This window comes from Alexandromys fortis, unplaced genomic scaffold (genome assembly GCF_014885135.2).
Source record: "Alexandromys fortis isolate MF-2015 unplaced genomic scaffold, M_Fortis_MF-2015_v1.1 scaffold_18, whole genome shotgun sequence".
NCBI classification, from domain to species: domain Eukaryota; kingdom Metazoa; phylum Chordata; class Mammalia; order Rodentia; family Cricetidae; genus Alexandromys; species Alexandromys fortis.
In genome coordinates, this window is record NW_026067897.1 from 16,690,424 (window position 1) to 16,713,822 (window position 23,399).

Consider the following 23,399-nt stretch of genomic DNA (forward strand, 5'->3'; position numbering starts at 1 on the left):
GACGACGACGACGATGACAAGGAGGAGGAGGAGAAGGAGGAGGAGGAGGTTGTGGAGATTTTAATTTTAAGACAGTGGACTTTCACAGCCATTGATATGGCAAGACCATGAAGCACAAACAGCTTTCATGCAGAACCTGAGACCCTGAGATAAAAGTGCCACTTGCTCACTTTTCCATCAGCTATGTGCACCAATGCATACTCTTTCCCAAGCCAACCTCGAGGCTCACTACCCTGTTCCAACTGCCCATCCCAGTCCTCTTGCCTTCTCCAAGCACAGATCTAGGCATCTAACCAGCTTCTGTGGTTCAAAGCCCTCCCAGTGCATCCTCCTAAGCAAAGTTCTCCTCTATTCTACGGCTCCTCACCTCTCCCATATTCCATTCCAGCCACTGCTGCTCTTTGGGTGTCTAAGCACCATGGCCACACACACAGGCTGCATGGCAGTCTTTCAGAACATGTCTGAGTAGATGTTCAAGGGTGTTCAAGCCTGTGGTTACCACTGAGCACTCACCGAAACACTCATGTGTCTGTTTATAAAGACAAAGGGCTGGTGGAGAGGCACACCACTGCCCTTCCAGCACCAAGAAAGCAAAGACATGAGGATACACGAGCTGTGAACAAGTCTAGGATGCAGAGTGAGCAGAAAGAACACACAGAGAGAGAGAGGAGAGAGAGAGAGAGAGAGAGAGAGAGAGAGAGAGAGAGAGAGACCTATAATTGCACTTGGGAGGTGGATGTCAGGAGGATCAAGAGGTCATAGGAAGTTAGAGATGAGCCTGGGCATCATGAGACCACGTCTTTAAAAATACTTAGAAGGAAATGTTTCACTTTTATTTTTAGTTCCTAAATATAGCTAAAGGAAAATGTGCTTTCTATGAAGGACTCGTGGGGTTGGGGATCCAGTGCAGTTGGTAGAGGACTTGCCTAGCACACACGGAGCCTGGGGTTTCATCCTCGGATCACATCAACCAAGCAAGGTGGTGATGTGTGCCTGGACTCCCAGCACTTGGGAAGTAGAGGCCGAAGGATTGGAAGAACTGCACAGCTAGTTTGAGGCCAGCCTGAGCTACATGAGACCCTTCCTTTAAAAAGAGAAAAGCAAAGGTAGAATCAACACTCTAGACTTATGTTTCTACTCTAAAACAGCCAGCTGTGGTCAAGTAACAAACCAGTTAACTTCTCTGGATCTCAGGTTCCTTCTGGTTCTCAAACAAAATGATCTTCTAGCCATGAGTTCAGAATTAGAATACAAGTACACCAGAGTCTAGCTCTCTTTCCCTCCCCAGCTCCCACTGGGTACCCATTTGGGTGAATAGACCCTGAGGCAAGGCATATTTCTTCCCCTTTGTATACCCAATGTAGGAAACAAGAGAAGCTGAATCCCTTTCACACACGATACAATGAAGTTAAATAACAGACTTTAATTGTTCTCTAAAGAGAGCTGGATTCAATAGTCTAAAAAACTTCACATTGATCCACTCTCTTTCCCTGCGAGGCAATGAACTGGTTCCTGGAGGGTGAGGTCAGCTCACCAGCCTGCAGCAGTCATTCCCTTTAACATGGCCCCTGCATTCAGACCCCATTTTCACGGGCACAATTCATTGTATTAACCGGCTGCAGCTGCAATTAGGAGCTGGAGAAGCTGGGCATGTGTTTGGGTTCGAGCTGCGTCCTGTGTGTGATTCTTCAAATACTTTGGGTTTGGCAGAAGCCAGGACAAATTCTGTCAAGTTCTTTCTCCCCCTTCATTGTTAAGCCCGTGTGTATTCAAGAGAAATGTGGTCCATCTGATTCTCATTCATTTTCGCTTAACTCAACAAAAAAGTTGTCTTGGAAGAACCAGAAAATGTCCAAGTGGCAAACCCAACTTATTTAATGGAAGTCTTATTAGCATCTTTCTCTCGACTCCAGACAACTTGACATTCTCCAAACAGGCCAGGCATTTCCATTTCACAAGACCCTGCACTTGTGCACAAACCCCACTTCTGACATGTTGACTTCCAGTCATGGAGTCCCAATGGCTGCCTCCTTTGTCAGAGCTTGCTTCGCTTTCCGATTCAAGGATAACCACGTGGTCCTCTGAGCTCCGGCTCGACCTCGCTCGTAGGGCTAAGCAGCCCTTTATTCCCAGCCTGCATTGTGTTGCAGGTGGTTGTAGAACCAGGTTAGCCAAGCCCTCACCGATGTCTGCCTCAGTGTTAAGCCCTTGACCTTAATTAAAGGCCTGCACAAGAAATGGCAGACAAAAATTGGCATTTGCGGTAAAGCGCTTGCCAAAAACATTAATTATTGTGTCTATCAATGTCCTTATGCGGGCTTCCAGGTGAGAACTGAGCATGGGGTTTAAAGGACCAAAATAACCATGGGCTTCTTCCCTTCTGATGAGACTGCCGGGGCAGGATTTGTTCCTTTTCTGTCCTGGCTGCCAGGAAGCTGGGAGCCAGTCATGGCGGCCCTGTTTCATATTTGCTCTGTTTCTTCCCTCCTCCTTTCTTTCTCTTTATTTTTGTTTTTTTAAGGCTTGGTTTTCTATTTCTTCATTGTTACCTTTACAAAGGAAAAGAAAATACATTCTTCATGAGTCCTTTTAAAGCACTAACAGCATGTCATGATAAAATAACAAGGTGTCCATGACCGCTCCTGTAGAACAAGTCCAATAGTAGCGATTAAGGGGTTTGTGAGCCTGTGCATGTGTGTGTGCGTGTGTGTATGTGTGTGCGCGCGCATGTACTGTTGGTGGTGGTAGGTGGGTACATGGTGGTGGGTGAGTAGATGTGTGTGTGTGTGTGTGTGTGTGCACGCGCGCATGTGTGTGGTGGTGGGTGGGTGAGTGTGTGTGTACGCTGGTGGTGGTGGAGGTAGTGGCTGCGTGGGTGGGTGATTGTGTTGTTGGTGACAGGTGTGTGTGTGTGTGTGTGTGTGTGTGGTGGGTTACTTTGGTTTTGGTGTCCCGTTTTGAGACAGGGCCTCAATGTGTGGCCCAGACTGATCTGAACCTCATGCTCTAGCCCAGCCTGGCCTTGAACTCACGGCAATCCTTCTGCCTTAGCCTCCTAAATACTAAGATTACAGACGTGAATCACTCTGCCCAACTCTAAGCCTACTGCACCTGTAAAGATCAGAGAACAGCGCAGGCAGTCAGTTGTCTCCTTCTGCCCAGTAGGTTGAGTGGTCATCAGGCTTGGTGGCAAGATCCCTTACCTGCTGTTTTGTTTTGTTTTTATTATTTTAAGTTAGAATACAAAGCACTGGGTTTCACCGTGGCATCTTCAACATCTACTTCCCTTACCACTTTGCTCTCCATCATCCCCTCCCCTACTCTCCACCCTCACACACACTCCTCTCTTCCCTCGGGTCTCCTCTGTCTCCTGTTGGTCTCCCTGTCTGCTCTTCAGTTCCCTGTACTCCATCACCCCATCTACACCCTCCTTCCCTCCTCATTCATGATCCTCTTTTGAATTCCATGATCCACAAACATTCATGTAAATACACACATACACTGCTATATCTAATTAGATTTATGTTCACTCTATGAGAGAAAACATTCACACTTGTCTCTCTTGAGACTCCCTTATTTCACCTACCATAATTTCCAGTTCCATCCATTTTCCTGCTATTGTAAGGTACACACAACTTCCATACTCACTCACCCGTGGACGGGCATCTAGGCTGCTCCCACCTCCTGGCCAAGTGAACAGCTGCTGCATGTGAACACGCAAGTACCCGTGAGAAATCGACCTAAGAGTTTTAAGTTATAAAGAGTTGGGGCTTATGATTCTATTTTCCATTTTTGAGGCCCCTCCATACAGATTGCCACAGTGGTCGCTCGACTTTATGTTCCTACCAGCAATGAGTAAGAGTTCCTCTTTCCCCATATCCTTGCCAGCATGTGTGGTCTTTCATCTTCCTGATGACAGCCACCATGCCTGGAATGAGCCAGGTGCTCGAAGCACGTCTCTTTTGCAGATCCTGGTGTCGACTCCGCTTCTTGACAACACAAAGTATAGCATTTGTGTTCTTCTCTGCACTTCTCAGCATGTTGCAGAGTTCCTTCTACAGGCTTTTAGCGGCCGTGGGACAGATGAATGGGAAGCAAGAAGGAAATAGTCCAACTGGACAACCACAGACGCAGAGCTGGGACCTCAGTGCCGTGGCTCGGCCAGTTCCTTTGATCTATTTGAGATGTGGTGGCTCAAGCCTATAATCTCAGTATGTGCAGGTTGAGCTAGGAGTATCATAGTACACTTGAGGGCAACCTGAGCTACACAGTGATTTTGAGGCCAGCCTGGACTATAGAACAAGAGTATCTTGGGGGGGAAAAGAGAGAGAGAGAGAGAGAGAGAGAGAGAGAGAGAGAGAGAGAGAGAGAGAGAGAGAGAGAGAGAGAGAGAGAGAGAGAGAGAGAGAGAGAGAGAGAGAGATCTAAAGCCATTAGAACATGATCTTTCAGGGATGGTTGTGCCTAGCCTTTCCTCTTTTCCCTCTGTCTCTTTGCTTTCATGAGGTGAGCAGCTTCTCCTGTCGCTGCTTCCATGGCATGCTGCCTCAACAGGCACAAGGACAAACGGGGCCAAAATAGCGTGAACTCAGACCTCTTAATCCATAGCCGAAACCCAGTTTTTGTCTTCTTGGTTATTGCATTTAATTACACTAACAGAAAGATGTCTAACACTGCATCCTCCAAACTAGCAGTTCTTTCATTACAGTTTGTTTGAGATTATTCGATTGCTCTCAGCTCCCTGTGAGTTAGGATCGCATCCTTATTTAAGCTGATATTCCTTCTCGGTGTCCAGCTCTGGGCCACACACATGGATGGTGCTCCCTAAACCAACTTCATAAACGAAGGAGTCCATTTGCTTTAGACACCCATGTGCATTCGGCCTCTTAGCTCTTAGACTCTTGTGTAGTTCTTTGAGGGGGTGGATGCTTGGCATGAAGACTGCTGCAAAATCTCCTGTTTGTTTTTTCAGGCTTATTACAATGGTAATGCAAGCTTTGCCAAAAGGCGGGGGGGAGGGGGGACTTCAGAACAGTAAGTGGAGCACCCTCACTTTCTGGACCCGGTAAAGGTTTGGCAAGCAAGACACAGCCAAAATAAAATCCTTCAAACTATACTCTAGGAGAGAGTCGGCCATGTCCTTTCAAAAAGAAACTGCCCCGCCAGGGGAGAGAACTGGCGTCACTGAGGTGTCAGACACGCTGGCAGCTTCTCGGAGTCTGGAGAAGGCAGAGACCACGGAAAGGAAGATGAAATGGGTGATGTTAAATCAAAATGAAGGCCAAGCCGCTCTGCACTGGGCTTGTCTAGGCAGACAACTGGGTTTTTCAACCAATCACACATAGAGTTTTGTTTGGTCCTGACTTACAGTCTTGTTTCTAGAGTGAGGTCTCACCCTATTACAGGCGAGCCTCAAACTCATGGTGGTTTTCCTGCCTCTGCCTCCCACGTGCTGGGATTGCAGGCCAAGACATCATATCAACCTCAAAGATATTTTCTGACTTGGTCTTCAGCAGAGCTGCAAAGAGAGTTAAGGTAAGCTGAGGGTCTAGCTCAGCTGGTCCAGCATCCGTATCACACATATATAACCCTGGGTTCAACCCCGGGCAGCTCACAACCCAGGCATGGTTCTACATGTTTGTAATCACAGCACTCAAGGGATGGAAGCAAAGAGATCAAGGTCATCCTTAAAAATAGTTTGAGACTTGCCTGTCTCAAAAAATCTAGAGCATGGCACAGGCTTTAAGTCAAGGACTTGGGAGGCTAAATAAGAAGGGGGTCAACCTAGTCTACACAGTGAGACCCTGGAGAAGAGAAAGGAAGAGGAAAAGAAGGAAGTGGAGGCGAAAGCATGCTGCAGTCCTAAGAGCCAGCAGGTCGGCCACTCTTTTCGTTTCTTACCTGGGGAATACCTTGACTGGGGCCAGCAAGATCAATGGTCAAGCCGGACGGGAGGGGCGCACGCCTTTAATCCCAGCACTCAGGAGGCAGAGGCAGGCGCATCTCCGTGAGTTCAAGGCCAGCCTGGTCTACAAGAGCTAGTTCCAGGACAGGAACCGAAAAGCTACAGAGAAATCCTGTCTCGAAAATCCAAAAAAGAAAAAAGAAAAGATCAATGGTCAAGAACTCATCTATTCATCCACACCAGTCTTGAGCCTTAGACTTGCTCCATCTCCCTCTTCCAGGGTACCAACTGATCAGAGGACTGACCCAAGCTCATGTGTAGCAGCCAAGTCCAGACTAGAGCCCAGACCTTCCGGCTCACGGGTCAGGCCCTAGCCCGGCATGTATCAGCTCTGTGGTGAGACAAAAGAAAACATTAAGCTTCTCCCTGCTGCCCAGGACATCCAGCAGCTGAGGGACTGGAGCTTTGTTTTCAGGTCAGTGGTTTCTGCCCCCTGTACCCTGGTCCCTGGTCTATTATCTCTTTGTGGTTTTGCTCTCCCCATAGGCATTCCAGAGACATCTGCAAATAAACGGCTGCTCTCCTGGTGCTAGTTTTTTTTCTTTTATCTGAGCTGGTTTTCCAGCAACCTAATGCAAGCATGGCACAGCTATCTTAAATTCCAAGGGCATTTTGGCTGGGCCTTGAGCTCCTTGAAGGCAGGAAGTACATCTTATTCATGTGGGGAACCCCAGTACCTAAGCTAGTGTTTGGCTCACAGTCAGTCAGCAAAATGAGAGACTGAAGTCACACAGAAAGCTGGGCTTGGTAGCCTACACTTATGATCCCAGCACTCAGGAAGGAGAGGATCGAGAGTTCGATACCAAGCTGGGCTCTATGAGACTCGACATTAAAAAACAAAAGGCAAAACAAGATTGATTATACAGTAGAATAATCAAGAGATAGATAGGTTAAAATCATTAGGTGGACCTTGCAAAGTCACCTAGTCTATAAGGTGACTCAATATTCTTTCCTGTAGAATAACACAAAAGGCTGGGGGCCTCATTCAGTAATATTCCACTAACCTAGGAAACATGAGGCCCTAGGTTCAATTCCTAGCACTTATTAGAACATAAAATTAAAGGCTTTGAATTGTAGCTTAGTTGGTAGAGTACTTGCCCAGCATGTACAAGGCCCTGAGTTCTATTCCCAGCATGGCATAAATGAGCTATAGGCGGTGCACACCTGTACACTCCCAGTGCTCAGGAGGTAGAGGAAAGAAAATCAGAATTTCAAAGTGACCCTGGGCTACATATTGAGTTCAAGGCTGGCTTGGGCCACGTGAGACCCTGCCTCAAAAAGTAAAATTGTAATGATAACAACAACGATAATAAAGTAAAATAAAATATTACAAACATCTCGACTTCCTAGCATTGCTGTGAGGATAAGGACTGGATGTTACGTAGGGAGCACAGGAGACACAGACACTCCATCAGCTGTCGCCTGGGGAAGGCCCACTACCACCTCTATGTTTAAGGCAGAAAAAGGTGAAGTCAAATTTAAATGAGTTCTTTCCTAAAAGACAAGAAATCAACAGGAACAATGAATGTGATTACCCAGCGTTCAGTGTTTCCCTGGCTATGTACTGTCAGAGCTAGGAGCCTGGGTAGAGCTGGCCCAGTCTCATCCCAGCTTCTGCTTCATCCCCCAGTGAAGTCATAACGCTGGGCTTGCTCGTCTGTCTGTTGACACTGTCCGCCTGTGAGTCACAGATTCAACAGGATGACTTGCTGCAGTGTGATTGACTGGAAAATGTTCCCTCATCTCAGCTTTTTCTTTTTCTTTTTCTTTTTCTTTTTTTTTTTTTTTTTTTTACAAGCTAAGAAACGCGCTTAGTTTCACAGCACAGAGTGCGAGCTTTGTATTTATGTCACAGGCTTCTCAACACGTCGGCAGAGGAAGGGTCCACCGAGTTCGTGTTTTGCTTTATGGAGTGACATTCTCTCCCTGCCTCTCCTTCTTCTCTTCCTGCTAACTATTATATCTAAAGCAAACAGTTCCAGGACAATGGTTAGATTGCACTTGAATTTGATGTTTACTTGACATTTACACACTGGCCGTGCTGGACAGCTCAGACATTCCAGAACAGGGGCTCAGCCAGCAAAGGACTGTGCTCAGTTGCAGCCCTCTCCTGAATAACCAAGATCCGGAGTCAATGGGACATAGCTGTGACATGTGGCTTAGGCTGATTCTTGTGACTGAACTAGGGTATTGGTGGGAGAGGGGGGTCATCCAGATGTCTCTGGTATTCCCCGGAAATCTCTCACTTCCCTGTGGAGTGGAGACTAGTCAGACCCAGGAGACTCGCCCTGCCCACCTGGATTCCTGCCTGCAGAGTAGTGGGGGTGCAAGCCTCCCAGTGATGGATTGGTCTCAAGATGGGCTGGAAATGACTGATATTCATTTCCAGCTTCCCCACTTCTTCAGCAAACTTGGATAATATCCACTGTGCGGGGTTGTGGGTATGAGGTATGCCAACTTCCTAGGCAAATCCAGGCTCTGAGAAGCCCCCAGGGAGGGCTTGCTTGCCTGGGTGTGTGCCGAGACAGGTGGGAAGAGGGCTCCCTGAAGCACACGCCACAGGCTTCCTTCGTCACTGTGGTCTGATGCCTGAGCTTAGACAAGTGTCCAGACACCTGCTTTCTCATGCTGCCCTGCCAGCAAAGAGCGAGTACCCTCTGCTCACCAGGCCCCTGATTCTGCTTATGTGAGCTAGGGCAGGGCTACTCCATGTCCATTCTAATTTGGTACACTTTCCATCTTTCTACAGTTAGGGAGAAGTGCAAGCTTCCTGCCGTAAAGGTCTGAGTAACACAGATGGTTACCCGTGCAGATACTGGTAGATTGGTGTTGCTGTGACCACACTGCCAGGCAGACATAATGTAAGAAAGGAAAGGTTTATTGGGGATCATAGTTTGAGAGATTTCTGTCCTCCACAGTGGGGAGGGTGAGATGGCAGCCCAGTTCAGGGTTCGAGGAGCCTGTGCTGACGGCTATTCACACGGCCACGGTCTGGCAGGGGCTCAAACCAGAGGACAGTGCAATGTGCACAGGCCCACCCCTAACGACCTATTTCTGCCAGCCAGGCTCTGCCTCCCAAAGGCTCCAGTTTCTCCAAAACAAGGTCCTAAGTTGGGGATCAAGGACTTAAAATTTTGACTTATTGCTGGCCATTCAGATTTAAACCACAATATAGAGTAAAATCGTAACATGTGCCCTGGGCAGCACGCAGAGCAGTTCATAGATGGGGTGGGGGCAGGTAGCTCACGTGAGTGGGTGGTATATTCCTGGTAGGAAGGGGGGGGAGATTCAGGAGGAGCGAGGGAGGAAGGGAGGGAGAGAGGGAAAGAGAGAAGAGAAGCCAGATCCAGGTGTGGTGGTGTGTGCCAATCACTTCAGCATCTGGTAGGCAGGAGAGCTTCTACAAGTTCAAATCCATCTTGGGGTACAAAGTAAGACCCTGTCTCAAAACTAAAAGAAAATCAAAGACGAGAGCCAGATATGGTGACACCCATGCCTGTGATCTCGTCACTATAATCCCTGAACTCAGGAGGGTAAGACAAAGATCTTGACTTTGAGACCAGCCTGGGCTACATACTGAGTTTCGGGCCAGCCTGGGCTATGTAAGAATATCGCATCAAAAAAATTAATAATTTCCATATGCATACTAATATAGGAACTCTGAAATTTTACATAGAAAGCTATTCATTGAGGCCATATCTGGATAGGTGGTAGGCTGGAATTTTTTAATTAAAACACACATTGATTGTTTCTTTAAGAAACAAAACTAAGCAGGCATTATTTTCAAAAAAAATATTACCCTTAAATACTAATCAAAGCAAAGGACTTTTGCTAAGCATGGTATAATCCATAAATGCTCTCTGACATTCTGGATCTCTTTTGGAATGACTAGGATGGAATCAAAAGGCAAGACCTGCAGAAGACCCCGAACTCCTGATGCTCCTGCCTCCACCTCTGGAATTCTGGGATTTCAGAAGCGTACCTACCAACATGCCTAGCGAGCTCTTAGTTTGTATAGATCTTCTGGATTTAACAAAAACAAAAAACAAAAACACACGCCTTTGCCAGTTATGACCCCAACCCGTTTAGTGTGGGTCTCAATTTGCAACTGGCCCCAGCTAAAAAAGCATCTCTGAAATTTAGGTGAACCTGGTCCTAGACTCCTGCATCGCCTGCAATAACACTGACCGGAGGACCACAACCGGGAGACAGTGCATTCCAATCTCTGAACCAAAACAGTGCATCATGGCCCAGTGTTGGGTACCGCAGAAGTGATTATGTCAAGTCTCATGGACTGAGGGGCCAAGGTAATAGTAGTGGCACCTTTCTTGTCTACCATTTCACTTAGTGTTCACAGCAGCCTGTGAAACAGATAGACTCGTGACCCATCTCACAGTTAAATACACGGCTACTAAGGGGTCAGTGTGCTAAAGGTCACCAAGGTCTCGGGCTGAATCCTTGGGTGGCTTCATTCATGAATTTCCCTGGAAGTCTTGGCAGGATTTTCTTTCCTACCATTCTCCCGTCTTCCACGGGCCAGTGACTTCTGTCAAGCCCCACCCCCACCCCACCCCGCTTAAATGAGTTACAGCAAAATGGTTCAAAGAACCAAGCTCAAGATGCGATAATCTGTCCTTGGATAAATCAACAGTACTGTTTTGTCTTGAAAGGCATGCAAATGAGTTTCTGTCCTAACAGAAGAAACATCCGAACGTTGAATTCGACATTTCAACGTTTCCCACAACACTTGGCACGCGGAGAACTCGGTTGGTTAAATTTAGCAGCCAGAAAAAAATGTATCTACAGACTTGAGTTCACTCTGAATGGAGTCCCTCCTTGACGGTCTACCAAGATCTACCAAGATGAGGTAACACTGCGGGGGGAGAAGGGGCTTTCTCTTAGCAGCCGACACTGGTCTTTCCTGATAGAGACACATGAAGAGGAAGCGTCTGGACTGGCTCCTGTGCATCAAATGCAGTATGAGACATGCAGAGCCCTGCTACAGAGCTCTCCCAGCCTTTTGTTCCCCTTTCTGAACGCTGGCTCTAGTCGTCTTTACAGCCCTCTTCCCACAAGCCAGGACGTTAGCACTGATTAAAAAACACAATGTCAAAGAAAAGAACCACCAGAGCAATCAAATGCATTGTTAATTTTTTTAAAGAAAAAAAAAAACCATTTCCCTGGCTCAAAGGACCTAAAGTCATATTGGCAAAAATAACCTATCCTCTGGCCCACAGACCGAGAAGAAAATTAAACACAGAACGGCTTGGTTCTTGTTTGCATTTCTCAGGGTGTGAAGCATTCATTTTCAACTCATTCCTAAATCCTACACTTTGCCTAATGAAAAGGAAAAATATCTCCAATATGATTGACACCCGGAAACTGTGCTTTCCTCTGAAAGGTGAGTGTCCCCAGCAGAAAATCCAGGCACCAAAGGCTCTCAGCTGTACAAGGTAGAATCTTGGACAACAGGTCAGTTCTCCTTTGGAGCAGAGTCTCCCCTACGCTCAGAAGAAGTAAAACTCGGTGGACAGGGTCAAGAAGAAAATTCCAACTTTCATTTTAATCTTCTTAGGCCTTGAAACACATGTGTGTGTGTGCGTGTGTGTGCACACACATGTGTGTGGTCATGTCCAACTCATTTTTTTTTCCTTTCGTCATTTTGCTTCCTGGAAACAGTCTCCTGTCACTTAGGATAGCTTTGCATTCCTGACCCTCCTGCCTCTACCACCCAACGGTTGGGATTACAGGCTTTGTCCCACCTCACCTATTCAGCTCATCAACTTTTAAATGTTACAAATGAATATTGTATCCAGTGGGATTCTTCTTGGGTGCTTAAAAAGAAATCATATGGTTAATGATGGCTTATAATAGCCCCTAATTTCTTTTTTAAAAGTAATTATTGTAATATATTACTCTCAAAAGGTAATTTCTTCTGGGTTGACAGAATAAGAAACCTAGTCAGGCACGTCAGGGCAAACTTTCTCTATCAGCACTGGGAAGAGAGAAAGGAGAACTATGGTTAAGTTTGATGACCTACTGAAATCAGGCCAGCCAGGACTACATCGTGAGACCCTACCTCAAAGACCAGAATAAGAATAAAGAAACTAAAACAGAACATTGTACCTCAGACTGTGATCTCAGCGTTGTCGTCCAGGTTGAGGCAGAAGGACTGCCATGAGTTTAAGGGCAGCCTGGGCTCCAGAGTGAGAACTTGTATCAAAAACAACACAAAACATCAGAAGTCTTTAAAATAATTGGTAATCTCATTCATTTTAAATTTCCTCTGTAAATCACCTAAAGAATGTATTGGACCATGTGTGTGTGTGTGAAGTGTGTGTGTGCATGTGTGCACATTTGTGTGTTGTATTGTGTATGTGTGTGCATGCGTGTGTGGTGTGTGTATGCGCATGTGTGTGTGCACATATGTGTATTATGTGTGTGCGCGTATGTTGTGTGTGTGCATGCAACTTAAGTGATCAAACTTAAGAGTTCATGAAAGAGATTTTAATTAAATTTCTGAGAATTGATTCTTAAATGTCTGTGATTCATTTTCTGCTCTAAAAACTTCAATACTCAAAGTTCTGGGTTTTGAAAGGCAATGAATTTGGCTGCAGAAGAGAGTTGACTCCATTTGGTTTTGGTTTGGGTTTTGGTTATTTTTGTTTGTGTTTTCAAGTTTGCTTTAGTACAATGCCTAGGCCCAGGCTGCTCGCGAGCTTTGTCCAGCTCCTTTAGTACAATACCTAGGCCCAGGCTGCTCGTGAGCTTTGGGAAAACAAAGTCAAGGATTTTAACCTTTTTTTTCAATCACAGAACTTTACAAAAGGAAAAAGAAGAGGGTGGAGGAATAAAAGGGATGAAAATTAATTCCCACCCTGCTGGACTTGAGAGAACGCTATGAATAAGGCAAGAACTGGAGACCAGTGAGGCTCAGAGTGTAAGGAGTTTACTGCCCAGTCAGGCACCCTGAGTTCAGTCCCAGAGGCTGAACACTAGATGCCAGAAGGAAAGAACCAACACTGGAAAGTTTTCCTCTTACTTCTATATGTGTATCACACAAAATCAATCAATCAATCAATCAATCAATAAACAAATAAGAATGGATAAATAATATGGAAAATTATGAAATAATAACAATTTTGGGTTTTGACTGTAATTAGAACCCAGCACAGAAGATATTCCAGACAGGAAAAACACCTGATAAAAACAGACATCACAGATGCATGGGTTAAGAATTGAGACTTAAGAATCTTCAGCTAGTCTCTAGGGAAGATTCTGGAACGTTTATCTAGGGTCAGAGGAGGAAGCATTTGATATAGCCAGGGGTAAGCAGCTAGGTCTTGCTTCTTCTCTAGGCAAAGATGTCTATTGAGAGGGCTTGGGATGTAGCTCAGTTGGCAGAGTGCTTGCCCAGGATACGTGAAGCCCTGGGTTCCATCATCAGCACCAAATAAGCATAAAGTGATCTCTGCGGTTTCCCCCTACAATCCCAGCGCCCAGGTGTGTCTGTGGGAGGGTTGGAAGTTCAAGGCCATCCTTTTCTACCTCTGCTGCCTAGAGAGTTCCAGGCAGCCAGCCTGAAGAGGGGGGGTCAATCTGGAGACTACAGCCATGACTAAAAGCTGAACAAGGTAGCCAGGAAGTTGGAAAACAGTGGGGCGATTTAGGAATCGAATTTGCCAACCTTGGTGAATGCCTGCGTGCTTAGGGCAAGATGAGCAAGAACTTGAAGAAAATCCAGGCTCCACCATAGAAAGTTGGGGAAGAGGGCCGTAGCTGTCAGAGTCTGAGCCGACTGGTTTTGATGGGGGGGGGCGGATAATGAGGGGAAAGTGCATGACTCCTTCATGCAGCAGTCCTCAGAGCACAACCATGGGTTAGGCAGCTACTAAATGAGCAGCTGGAGATACCGCAGCGGACGAGACAGGGGTCCCCATTCCATCTGAAATGCGTGATGCCTGGAGAAAACCGGTAACACTAAGACCTATTAAGTCCTAAGTGTCAAGACTTGAGCTCACTTCTTTAGATGATCTAATTAGAGCCTCATTACTCTAAGAATTGGCTTCTATTAACATCCCCATTTTATAGAAAAGGAAACGGGCAAAGTGAGGTCACTTGCCAAGCTACAAACCAGTAGAGTTAAATCAGAAAATGTAGTGTTAAAGCCATCCCCCATCGGCCCCATCCCCCACCCCCCACCCCTCGCCCACTACTGCTTCCCAAGACATTTTACTGCCAAAGTCAGTCAGTCTGGCCTTGAATTTTAGGTATTTCTGCCTCAGCCTTCCAACGCAGGATATTACAGGCATGGACCATCATGCCCGACTTTTGAAACCCACTTTTCTTAACCTCTGCAGAAGTCTGAAGGAAGGTCATGCCAAGCACGGTGGACTTGGTGGTGGAACCCGCCAGCAATTCCGGACACTCAAGAGCTTAGGGCAGAAGGAATGCTTGATCCCAGAAACTCAAGGCCAACCTGGGAAACACAGAAAGGCCAAGTCTCAAAAACCAAACAGATGGTGACGCTTAAATGAGGGTGGCCTTTAAAAGACAGCAACAGGAGCTGAAAACGACTTGGTGCCTGTCAAGGGTTCAAGTCCTCACCGTTGGCATTGTACAGAAGTCACTGGGGCCTGTCCTCTTGCCTTTAAGAACAAGCAGCTATTAACCCAAGGATGATCAGCTGCAGAGTGCTCACCTTGCTGGAGTTAGGCCCTGTATTCAACTCCCAGTACCAAAAACAAAAAAAAACAAAAATAAACAAAGCAGGTTTTGCTGAGCCTGGTGACTGGTGCCTATGACCCCAGCACTTATGAACAGGACTGAAGTGAGTTCAAGGCCTGGCTGGGCTACATAGTAAGTTCCAGACCAGACTGGGCAACACTGAAACTCTGCACAGTAATTTTTAAAAATACCTTTCCTTGAGTCCTGTTGGCAGCTATGCACAGCAAAGTCAGGCCAGGGCAAAGGTAACCAGGTACTCCATGTGCCCAGACCTGTGCACTGCTATGGTTTAGAGTCTGCACGTGAAACACCCACCCAGCCATCTCCACCTATCCTAGTCCTCTACGGCTGGGCATTCATCCCCCAGCACTGGCCATTCCCAGCACATCATCTGCCAAAGACTGCAGTTTGTGCTGGAAAAAAAATGATTTTAAAGCTCCAAGGACATCAATAATTAACTTCCATACCACAAAACTTGTAATATGAGTTTGCTGAAATAAAGTCACCAGTATTTAATTCTTCTTTAAAGGGTGTCTTCTATTATTATTATTTTAGAGTGCAATTTAGTCATCAAAGGTTTACACAGCCTCATGTTTATAAATTACATAGGGCAGGGATTTAACTCTTCTGGCCCTACCTGTTTCGAAGAGAGGGAGGGGTCATAACCTGTTGTCACACCCGGCACCTGCCTTGAAAGGAGGTGAGCTAGTTGGAACTTCACAACTCTTTCAGAAATCTGGGATGAATATACAGATTTCCTTCTATGATGCAATCACAAGAATAACCCGAGAGTTGCCTGCTGGCTTTTATACTCCAGAAAGCTGTTGGGAAACCATCTTTTTCAGTTGCGTTTCAGAGCCGTGCCTTGATTATATGACATAATAATGTGGCTTTCCAATTCATCCGCGAAATATTGTTTTTTTCATTGTGGTGGTTACTTGGTGAGAGCCTCGGAGGGGGCAGGGCTACTGTCCTAGGTAAATAAAAAACGGGGCTGAAACCACCTAGAGCCCAAGTCGTAAATTCCATCTCCTGACATAGGTGTTTACATCCTAAGGGTGGTGGCTGTCAGGCACGGGCTCATCCAAGTTCATCAGGGGTTTGGGACTCTGGCTTTAAACTGGCTCACTTTCCAAACAGGGCCCACTCCTAGCGTTCCACGTCGGTTTTTTGCCATCACAATGACGGTGGGGGGATGGGAACAGGTGTTCTTTTTGTTGTTCTTTTATTTGAAAGAGTAAAGCTTTCAAGAGTTAAACTGGTCTAGTCCCGTGGGAGTGGGGTTGAACCCCTCGAGGTCACATGAGGGAGGGGCTCCATCTCCAGGAGAAGCTGCGCTCTTCCCCACCCCCATATCCCGAAAGTCCTCCCAGTCCTCCGCCAAAACTCAAAGAATGAAAAGTCGCTCCTCCAAGGCGCCCAGCTTGAATCTCCCTTTTACAGACTGGGCAGCCTCATTTCATTGGGACGAGATGCATTCCAAGAACGCGTCTGTGGTCAGCCAGAAGTGGAAAATTCAGGATGACAAATATTCCGAAGAAAACTAATATAGGTCCCAGGATTCCGAGACTCAAACAGGTGAAACGACAGCGGACGTGGCATGAGGGTACACGCCGCCTGTACTGGAGCATCGACCCCTTTCGCTTTCTTCCGTCTCCAACCGAACCCCCGCCCTCCGCTGACTCCGCCTGGAGTGAGGGGATTCAACCTTGAAGGGCAGCGGGAGCCCAGCTCTTTTCTCCCCAATCCAAAGTAAACACCTAGTCTACGTTAGCAAGTGATACTGAACACCACACTCACGTTTTGAGGGTTGGTTTTTTTTTTTTTTAAAAAGTACTGTTTGTAGAGATGAGGGCGAAAACATTTCCCGGCTGGAAAATTACTGATCACGCACTAAGAAGGTAGTGGGGATGGGAAGAGGAGACCGAAATAAAGACCGATTCCTTTTCTCCTCCCGGTGGGCAAGGGCCTGGGATGCCACTTTTGGAGAACTAGGGTCCCATCGCAATGCTCCGCTTCCCAGAACACGGTCACCTCCCAGCGAAGCCCCTTTGAACCGGCTGGCCAGCTCGGAACCTAAACTGAAGGGAGCGAAATGTCCTATGACCTTTACCTCGCCGCTTCACCTCTTTATGACTCACTTTTCTCATCTTCAAACTGAGAGTGCGAGTGCGTAGCTTGTAAAGAGCTTTGAGATCCCTGGTGAAAGGTATCTCCCCGCCTCGATTCCTCTCCGCGCTCCCCTTCCCGCAAGTCAATCTGGAACCTTTCCACTCCCTTCGTTGCTCCTTCCAGTATCAAAACCATAACTACGTGCCCAATCTCGGCCTTTTACCGCCATCGCAGAAGCGACACACTCCCCGGAGCTACCGACACTCCTAGCCCCCCATCACCCAGCCCTTACCCCCACCCTGCAGGAGGCCCCACGGGCACCCGCGCCAGGCTAGGCCCAGCGCCGACACAGCCCGGCCTCTGCGTGCGTATGCTAGGGAGGGCGGGCTGGATGAGTCACGCGGATAATCGCGCTCTTGGGTGCGCAGACGACTCGACAAGCGCAACCGCGAGCAAGAGTAGGGGCGCGCCGCCGCCTTCCCTCCCGGAACCCCGTCCCTGCCAGGGTTCCCGCGGCAGGGCTCTCGAGCCCAGGGAACCGACCGTGGCCGCGCAGAGGACCCTAAGTCGCGCAGCCACGGAAGCCACACCGGGATCCCAGCGCCAGAGCAGCCGTCGCCGCCAGCGCCGCCGGCGTCAGCACGGCTCCAGCCCGCCAGCTGCCCGGCTGGCGTCACGGCCCGGCCCCGCCCCGCCCGTGCCCCTCCCTCGCCCCCGCCCCCACGTGCGTGGAGTTTGTTTATTTAGCTGCCATGGCAACGCGCGGGGGGGGCGGCGGGAAGGCGGAGAGAAGAAAGGCAGGGGGCGGGGCCTGGCGGCGGAGCCCCGCGCGCCACGGGGAGGAGGCGGGGAGCAAACGAGCGAGAAGTTATAAGTAAGAAGCGCGCAGCGGCCGCCGGCAGTTCCCCGGCCGAGAGAGCGAGCGCGGCTCCGGGCGCGCGGGGAGCAGAGGCGGTGGCGGGCGGCGGCGGCACCCGGAGCCGCCGAGTGCCCCTCCCCGCCCCTCTGGCCCCCCACCCAGCCACCCGCCCGTGACCCGCGCCCATGGCCGCGCGCACCCGGCACAGCCCCCAGGACTCCGCACCCCGCGCCACCGCCCAGCTCGCAGTTCCGCGCCACCGCGGCCATTCTCACCTGGCGGCGCCGCCCGCCCACCGCCCGGACCACAGCCCCTGAGCCGCCGACAGCCACAGTGGCCGCGACAACGGTGGGGGACACTGCTGAGTCCAAGAGCGTGCAGCCTGGCCATCGGACCTACTTATTTGCCCTGCTGATTTGTCTATTTTTATAAGAGTTTACAACTTTTCTAAGCATTTTTGTATACAAAGGAACTTTTTTAAAAAGACATCTCCGGTTTATATTGAATCCAAAGAAGAAGGATCTCGGGCAGTTTGGGGGTTTTGGTTTGGGGTTTCGTTTCTAAAGTTGATTTTAATCTTCGTTGACTTTGGGGTTTGGGTATCCCTCTCTCTTCTTCGGACTTCGGAGGACCTTCTGGGCCCCCACATTAATGAGGTAGGTGAGATGCTGGGCTTGGGGAACAGAAGGGGGATGAGGTCTGGTGGGAAACCTCAAAGCGGTGGCCAGGGTGGCCCCTGACTCCTGGTCCTTGTGCGCCCCGCCCGGCCCGCAGGCAGCCACCTGGCGAGTCTGACATGGCTGTCAGCGACGCTCTGCTCCCGTCCTTCTCCACGTTCGCGTCCGGCCCGGCGGGAAGGGAGAAGACACTGCGTCCAGCAGGTGCCCCGAATAACGTGAGTGTGGCGCTAGTGCCCGGTAGATTTCTGCGGACGGGATGGGGTGGGTGGGCGGGATCCAGGGGTCACTAAGAGCCCCTGGCTAAGACAAGGATTGCCCTCCTTTGGGACGCTACAGCCTTCCCAGGGTAGCTCCTCGGCCCCTGAGTCGGCCTTAAGTGCGTGTGGTCCCGGCACTGCGGTACCGCCAGGGGCGCACAGCGGTTCTCGGCACGGCGTCCCGGCCTTGGGGTGGGCGCATGCGGACCATTGGTGGCCAAGGCTCGAGACCCTCCGGGCCCGAGTGAGCTTAACGCGTAGGCGGCCGGGTGGCTCTAGTGCATGGGGAGAAAACCACAGTGTCCTAGTGTCCCAATTCTGTGGGCGACTGGGGCGGGTAAGAGAATTGGGCTGGCGGAGGTGCCGCACCAATTTGAGGTAGAACCGACGTGCTGCCTCTTACCCGGGTGTTGGCTGAGACTGCAGCCCTGGCACCTGGAGTCCTGTCCAGTTCCTATGCTAGTGTGTTTCACCCACCGAGTCAATACTAGGGGTGGCAACAGGGGGGCTACCACTAACTGCTTCTCACTCCGTCTCTGCCCTTGGCAGCGTTGGCGAGAGGAGCTCTCTCACATGAAGCGACTTCCCCCACTTCCCGGCCGCCCCTACGACCTGGCGGCGACGGTGGCCACAGACCTGGAGAGCGGTGGAGCTGGAGCAGCTTGCAGCAGTAACAATCCGGCCCTCCTGCCTCGGAGGGAGACCGAGGAGTTCAACGATCTCCTGGACCTAGACTTTATTCTCTCCAACTCGCTATCCCACCAGGAATCGGTGGCTGCCACTGTGACCACCTCGGCCTCTGCTTCATCCTCGTCCTCCCCGGCGAGCAGCGGCCCTGCCAGCGCGCCCTCCACCTGCAGCTTCAGTTATCCGATCCGGGCCGGAGGTGACCCGGGCGTGGCTGCCGGCAACACAGGTGGAGGGCTCCTCTACCCGCGAGAGTCTGCGCCACCTCCCACGGCCCCCTTCAACCTGGCGGACATCAATGACGTGAGCCCCTCGGGCGGCTTCGTGGCCGAGCTCCTGCGGCCGGAGTTGGACCCAGTGTACATTCCGCCACAGCAGCCTCAGCCGCCAGGTGGCGGGCTGATGGGCAAGTTTGTGCTGAAGGCGTCGCTGAGCACCCCTGGCAGCGAGTACAGCAGCCCGTCGGTCATCAGTGTTAGCAAAGGCAGCCCGGACGGCAGCCACCCTGTGGTGGTGGCGCCCTACAGCGGTGGCCCGCCGCGCATGTGCCCAAAGATTAAGCAAGAGTCGGTCTCCTCCTGCACCGTCGGTCGGTCCCTAGAGACCCACTTGGGCGCTGGACCCCAGCTCAGCAATGGCCACCGGCCCAGCACACACGACTTTTCCCTGGGGCGGCAACTCCCCACCAGGACTACCCCTACCATGAGTCCCGAGGAACTGCTGAGCAGCAGGGACTGTCACCCTGGCCTGCCTCTTCCGCCAGGATTTCATCCCCATGCGGGGCCCAACTACCCTCCTTTCCTGCCAGACCAGATGCAGTCTCAAGTCCCATCTCTCCATTACCAAGGTCAGTAGGGGAAGGGATCGGTAGAGCTGCTGCTAAGGAGTTTTGCCTCTAGGGGGGGTTCTCGGAGACTCCAGAATGAAGTTGACCCCCCCCCACTTTCTTTACCCCTAGAACTCATGCCACCGGGTTCCTGCCTGCCAGAGGAGCCCAAGCCAAAGAGGGGAAGAAGGTCGTGGCCCCGGAAAAGAACGGCCACCCACACTTGTGACTATGCAGGCTGTGGCAAAACCTATACAAAGAGTTCTCATCTCAAGGCACACCTTCGAACTCACACAGGTGAGGGGGCCAGCGCTGTGGAGGAGGGTTGCTGTCTGTCTGTGCATAGATAGGCTGGCTGTGGACTCCTTAGGGCTTTCTTGGGTGCTGGGGTGTATCTCTCCTCCATCTCCTGGATCAGAGGAGGGCAGCAAAGAGGCGCCTGTGTTTTTGCCCAGAAGCCTTTTGCTTGATGGATGCTATCTGCTGCCTGAATGGGCAGTTTCTCACCGGGCCTTTAAAAGATAGGGAGTTTCCTGTGTGTGCCTGCCCCTCCTAGCTTGGTAAGCGAGAAGTTGTAGTTTGCAATGCAAAACTGTGGTATCTTGAAAAGGAAAGTTTAAAATGTTGCAGATTATTTTCCTGGTTGTTCCCGCCTCTCCTTAGATCTCTGTACCCTTAGCTCTATTCTAGTCTTTTAAAATAATTAGGTTGGATTTACATTCCAAGAATTTAATGGCTGTGGTTCCTGGGGATTCTGTTTTAAAACTGCCGATACAAGCTGGGTATGGTTTAAAGTTGTCCCTGCAAGCTGGCTGTGGTGACACTCGATCTTGTAGTTAGGAACACTGAAGAGACTGGGTTGAAAGGATCAGTTGTTCTTCAGGCCAGTCTGGTCAAGAACCCCCGTCTCAGAGTGACAAAACATTTGAAGGTAGTCATTACATGGGTAAAGACTTCGCCAATGTGTCTATTAAAACAACCGGAATGACTCCGCCGGAGAAATTAGCCACCCGTGGCATCTTGGACCCAGCCTAATGGGATAGGATACATTTGGCTTGGGCAGAAATAACTCCCAACCGTTTCCCAGGCCATTTCTAAGACTGGCTAGGTTCAAACGAATGAAAACATCAGTTCTATTGAGTGGGCATTTGCATCTTTCATTGCTGCTAACTACTGTTTATGAGTTTAAGCTCACACACGTTGTTCATATTTATCATCTGATTCAGCGTGACCCTTCAGTGTCATAAAGGCATTCCTGGGTTGTTGTTTTGTTTTGTTTTGTTTTGTTTTTTTTGAGAGGGTGGAGTGTGCCCCGGAAGTTGGTTTTCTCTCTGTCCTCTAGTCTTTAGAGGGCGAATCATCCTAGCCATGGCTTTAGCAGCCCTCTCTCCCTTTCTCTTTCCAGGTGAGAAACCTTACCACTGTGACTGGGATGGCTGTGGGTGGAAATTCGCCCGCTCGGATGAACTGACCAGGCACTACCGCAAACACACAGGGCACCGTCCCTTTCAGTGCCAGAAGTGCGACAGGGCCTTTTCCCGGTCGGACCACCTCGCCTTACACATGAAGAGGCACTTTTAAATCCCACGGAGTGGATGGGACCCACACTGCCAGGAGAGAGAGTTCAGTATTCTTCTTAACCTTTCACACTGTCCTCCCACGAGGGGAGGAGCCCGGCTGGCAAGCGCTACAATCATGGTCAAGTTCCCAGCAAGTCAGCTTGTGAATGGATAATCAGAAGAGTCCAAGAGACAAAAAACGAAACAAAAAAAAAAAAAAAAAAAAAAAAAAAAAAAATAAAGAAAAAAACTCACAAAAGAGATGGGGTCTGAGACCGGATCTTCTGTCATTCCAATATCGATTCCAACTTGAACACGCCTGGACTTACAAAATGCCAAGGGCAACTGGAAGTTGTGGATATCAGGGTATACGTTAGATCAATGAGTCGGGGGAGGGAAGGTCAGAATTCCCTTGAATTGTGTTTCGATGATGCAATATACATGTAAAGATCACCTTGTATGCTCTTTGCCTTCTAAAAAGCCATTATTCTGTCAGAGGAAGAGGAAGCAATTCAGGTACAGAACATGTTCTAATAGCCTACACGATGGTGCTTGGTGAGTCGCGGTTCTAAAGGTACCAAATGAGGGAGCCAAAGTTCTCCAACTGCTGCATACTTTGACAAGGAAAATCTATTTTTGTCTTCCGATCTACATTTATGACCTAAGTCAGGTAAATATACCTGGTTTATTCTGTAACAGTTTTATGCAGACAGTCTGTTATGCACTGTGGTTTCAGATGTGCAATAATTTGTACAATGGTTTATTCCCAAGTATGCCTTTAAGCAGAACAAATGTGTTTTTCTATATAGTTCCTTGCCTTAATAAATATGTAATATAAATTTAAGCAAACTTCTATTTTGTATATTTGTAAACTACAAAGTAAAATGAACATTTTGTGGAGTTTGTATTTTGCATACTCAAGGTGAGAAATAAGTTTTAAATAAACCTATAATATTTTATCTGAACAGAAATCTCTTTGTTTTGATTCCGGCTTGGAAAAGAACTTACACATGAACACGGCTGTGGAGGAGGGTTTGTGAGAATCATGCTGGACAGCCAGTTTCACCTTGACAGAGAATGTAAATTTGTTTTGAAGCTACTCAGTTTTGCATTAAGTAGTGTTGGAGTTGAGAGCTACACGGGTGGGAAATTATACACGTGGTTCACGTTTGCGCCGTACAAATACAAAAGGACAATTCCTTACCCAAGTGCGCATTTCCAGGTGCACATGGCTCAGTTATGCTCTGTGTTGCTCAGTTTTATCAGAGAGCACTCTACAGTAACCTGAACCCTCTAGTTTCACACACACACACACACACACACACTTAATTACATTTTGTCTTTTAAAGTAAATGAAATTATGAAAAGTTTTCTCTGGAGGCCTGGTCTTGCAGTCCCCACAGAATCTGAGTAACAAAAGAGCCTTCCCCAAGCAAACAGCCCTAGGAGTGGAATGTGGTTCCACAGTGCCCTCCGGAGGATTAAGGGCTTCATTTATGCTTCATTTGTTATCCCTAAAGAGATCAAAAACATACTGCCTACAGCTTATTTTAAAGCTTCCTCAGTCTCTCGGAAGACATGGAAACAATCAAAATTATTCACACTCTTGGGGCCGAGAGAGTGTGGCTCGGTGGGGTGTATGTACCTGAGCAAAACCTTGGAGGTAGCAAAACCCTTCCTGGTGCTCAAATTCACGTAGCTCGTAAATTAAAACTTCTAAGCGGTGT

The 23,399-nt window shown here is 48.9% G+C and overlaps 1 protein-coding gene and 1 long non-coding RNA gene across 2 annotated transcripts; one reads left to right on the top strand and one right to left on the bottom strand.

Moving 5' to 3' along the window:
• Window positions 1–1,403: 1,403 nt before the first annotated feature.
• LOC126486540 (uncharacterized) lies at window positions 1,404–4,242 on the bottom strand. The gene is made up of 2 exons (XR_007588147.1): window positions 3,653–4,242; window positions 1,404–2,549 (listed from the first exon to the last, which is right to left on the bottom strand). It is a non-coding gene; the product is annotated as an uncharacterized lncRNA (long non-coding RNA).
• Window positions 4,243–17,824: 13,582 nt separating this feature from the next.
• Klf4 (KLF transcription factor 4) lies at window positions 17,825–22,637 on the top strand. Its single transcript, XM_050118936.1, has 5 exons — window positions 17,825–18,319; window positions 18,438–18,558; window positions 19,150–20,134; window positions 20,246–20,410; window positions 21,519–22,637. Exons 1-5 carry the CDS (start codon window positions 18,315–18,317, stop codon window positions 21,692–21,694), a joined length of 1,452 nt encoding a protein of 483 aa, XP_049974893.1. The 5' UTR covers window positions 17,825–18,314; the 3' UTR covers window positions 21,695–22,637.
• The last annotated feature ends 762 nt before the right edge of the window (window positions 22,638–23,399 follow it).

Coding starts and splice junctions, on each gene's coding strand:
- Klf4 (XM_050118936.1), top strand. Junction 18,559..19,149: donor CAGCAGGTGCCCCGAATAAC/GTGAGTGTGGCG, acceptor TGCCCTTGGCAG/CGTTGGCGAGAGGAGCTCTC. Junction 20,135..20,245: donor CCCATCTCTCCATTACCAAG/GTCAGTAGGGGA, acceptor CTTTACCCCTAG/AACTCATGCCACCGGGTTCC.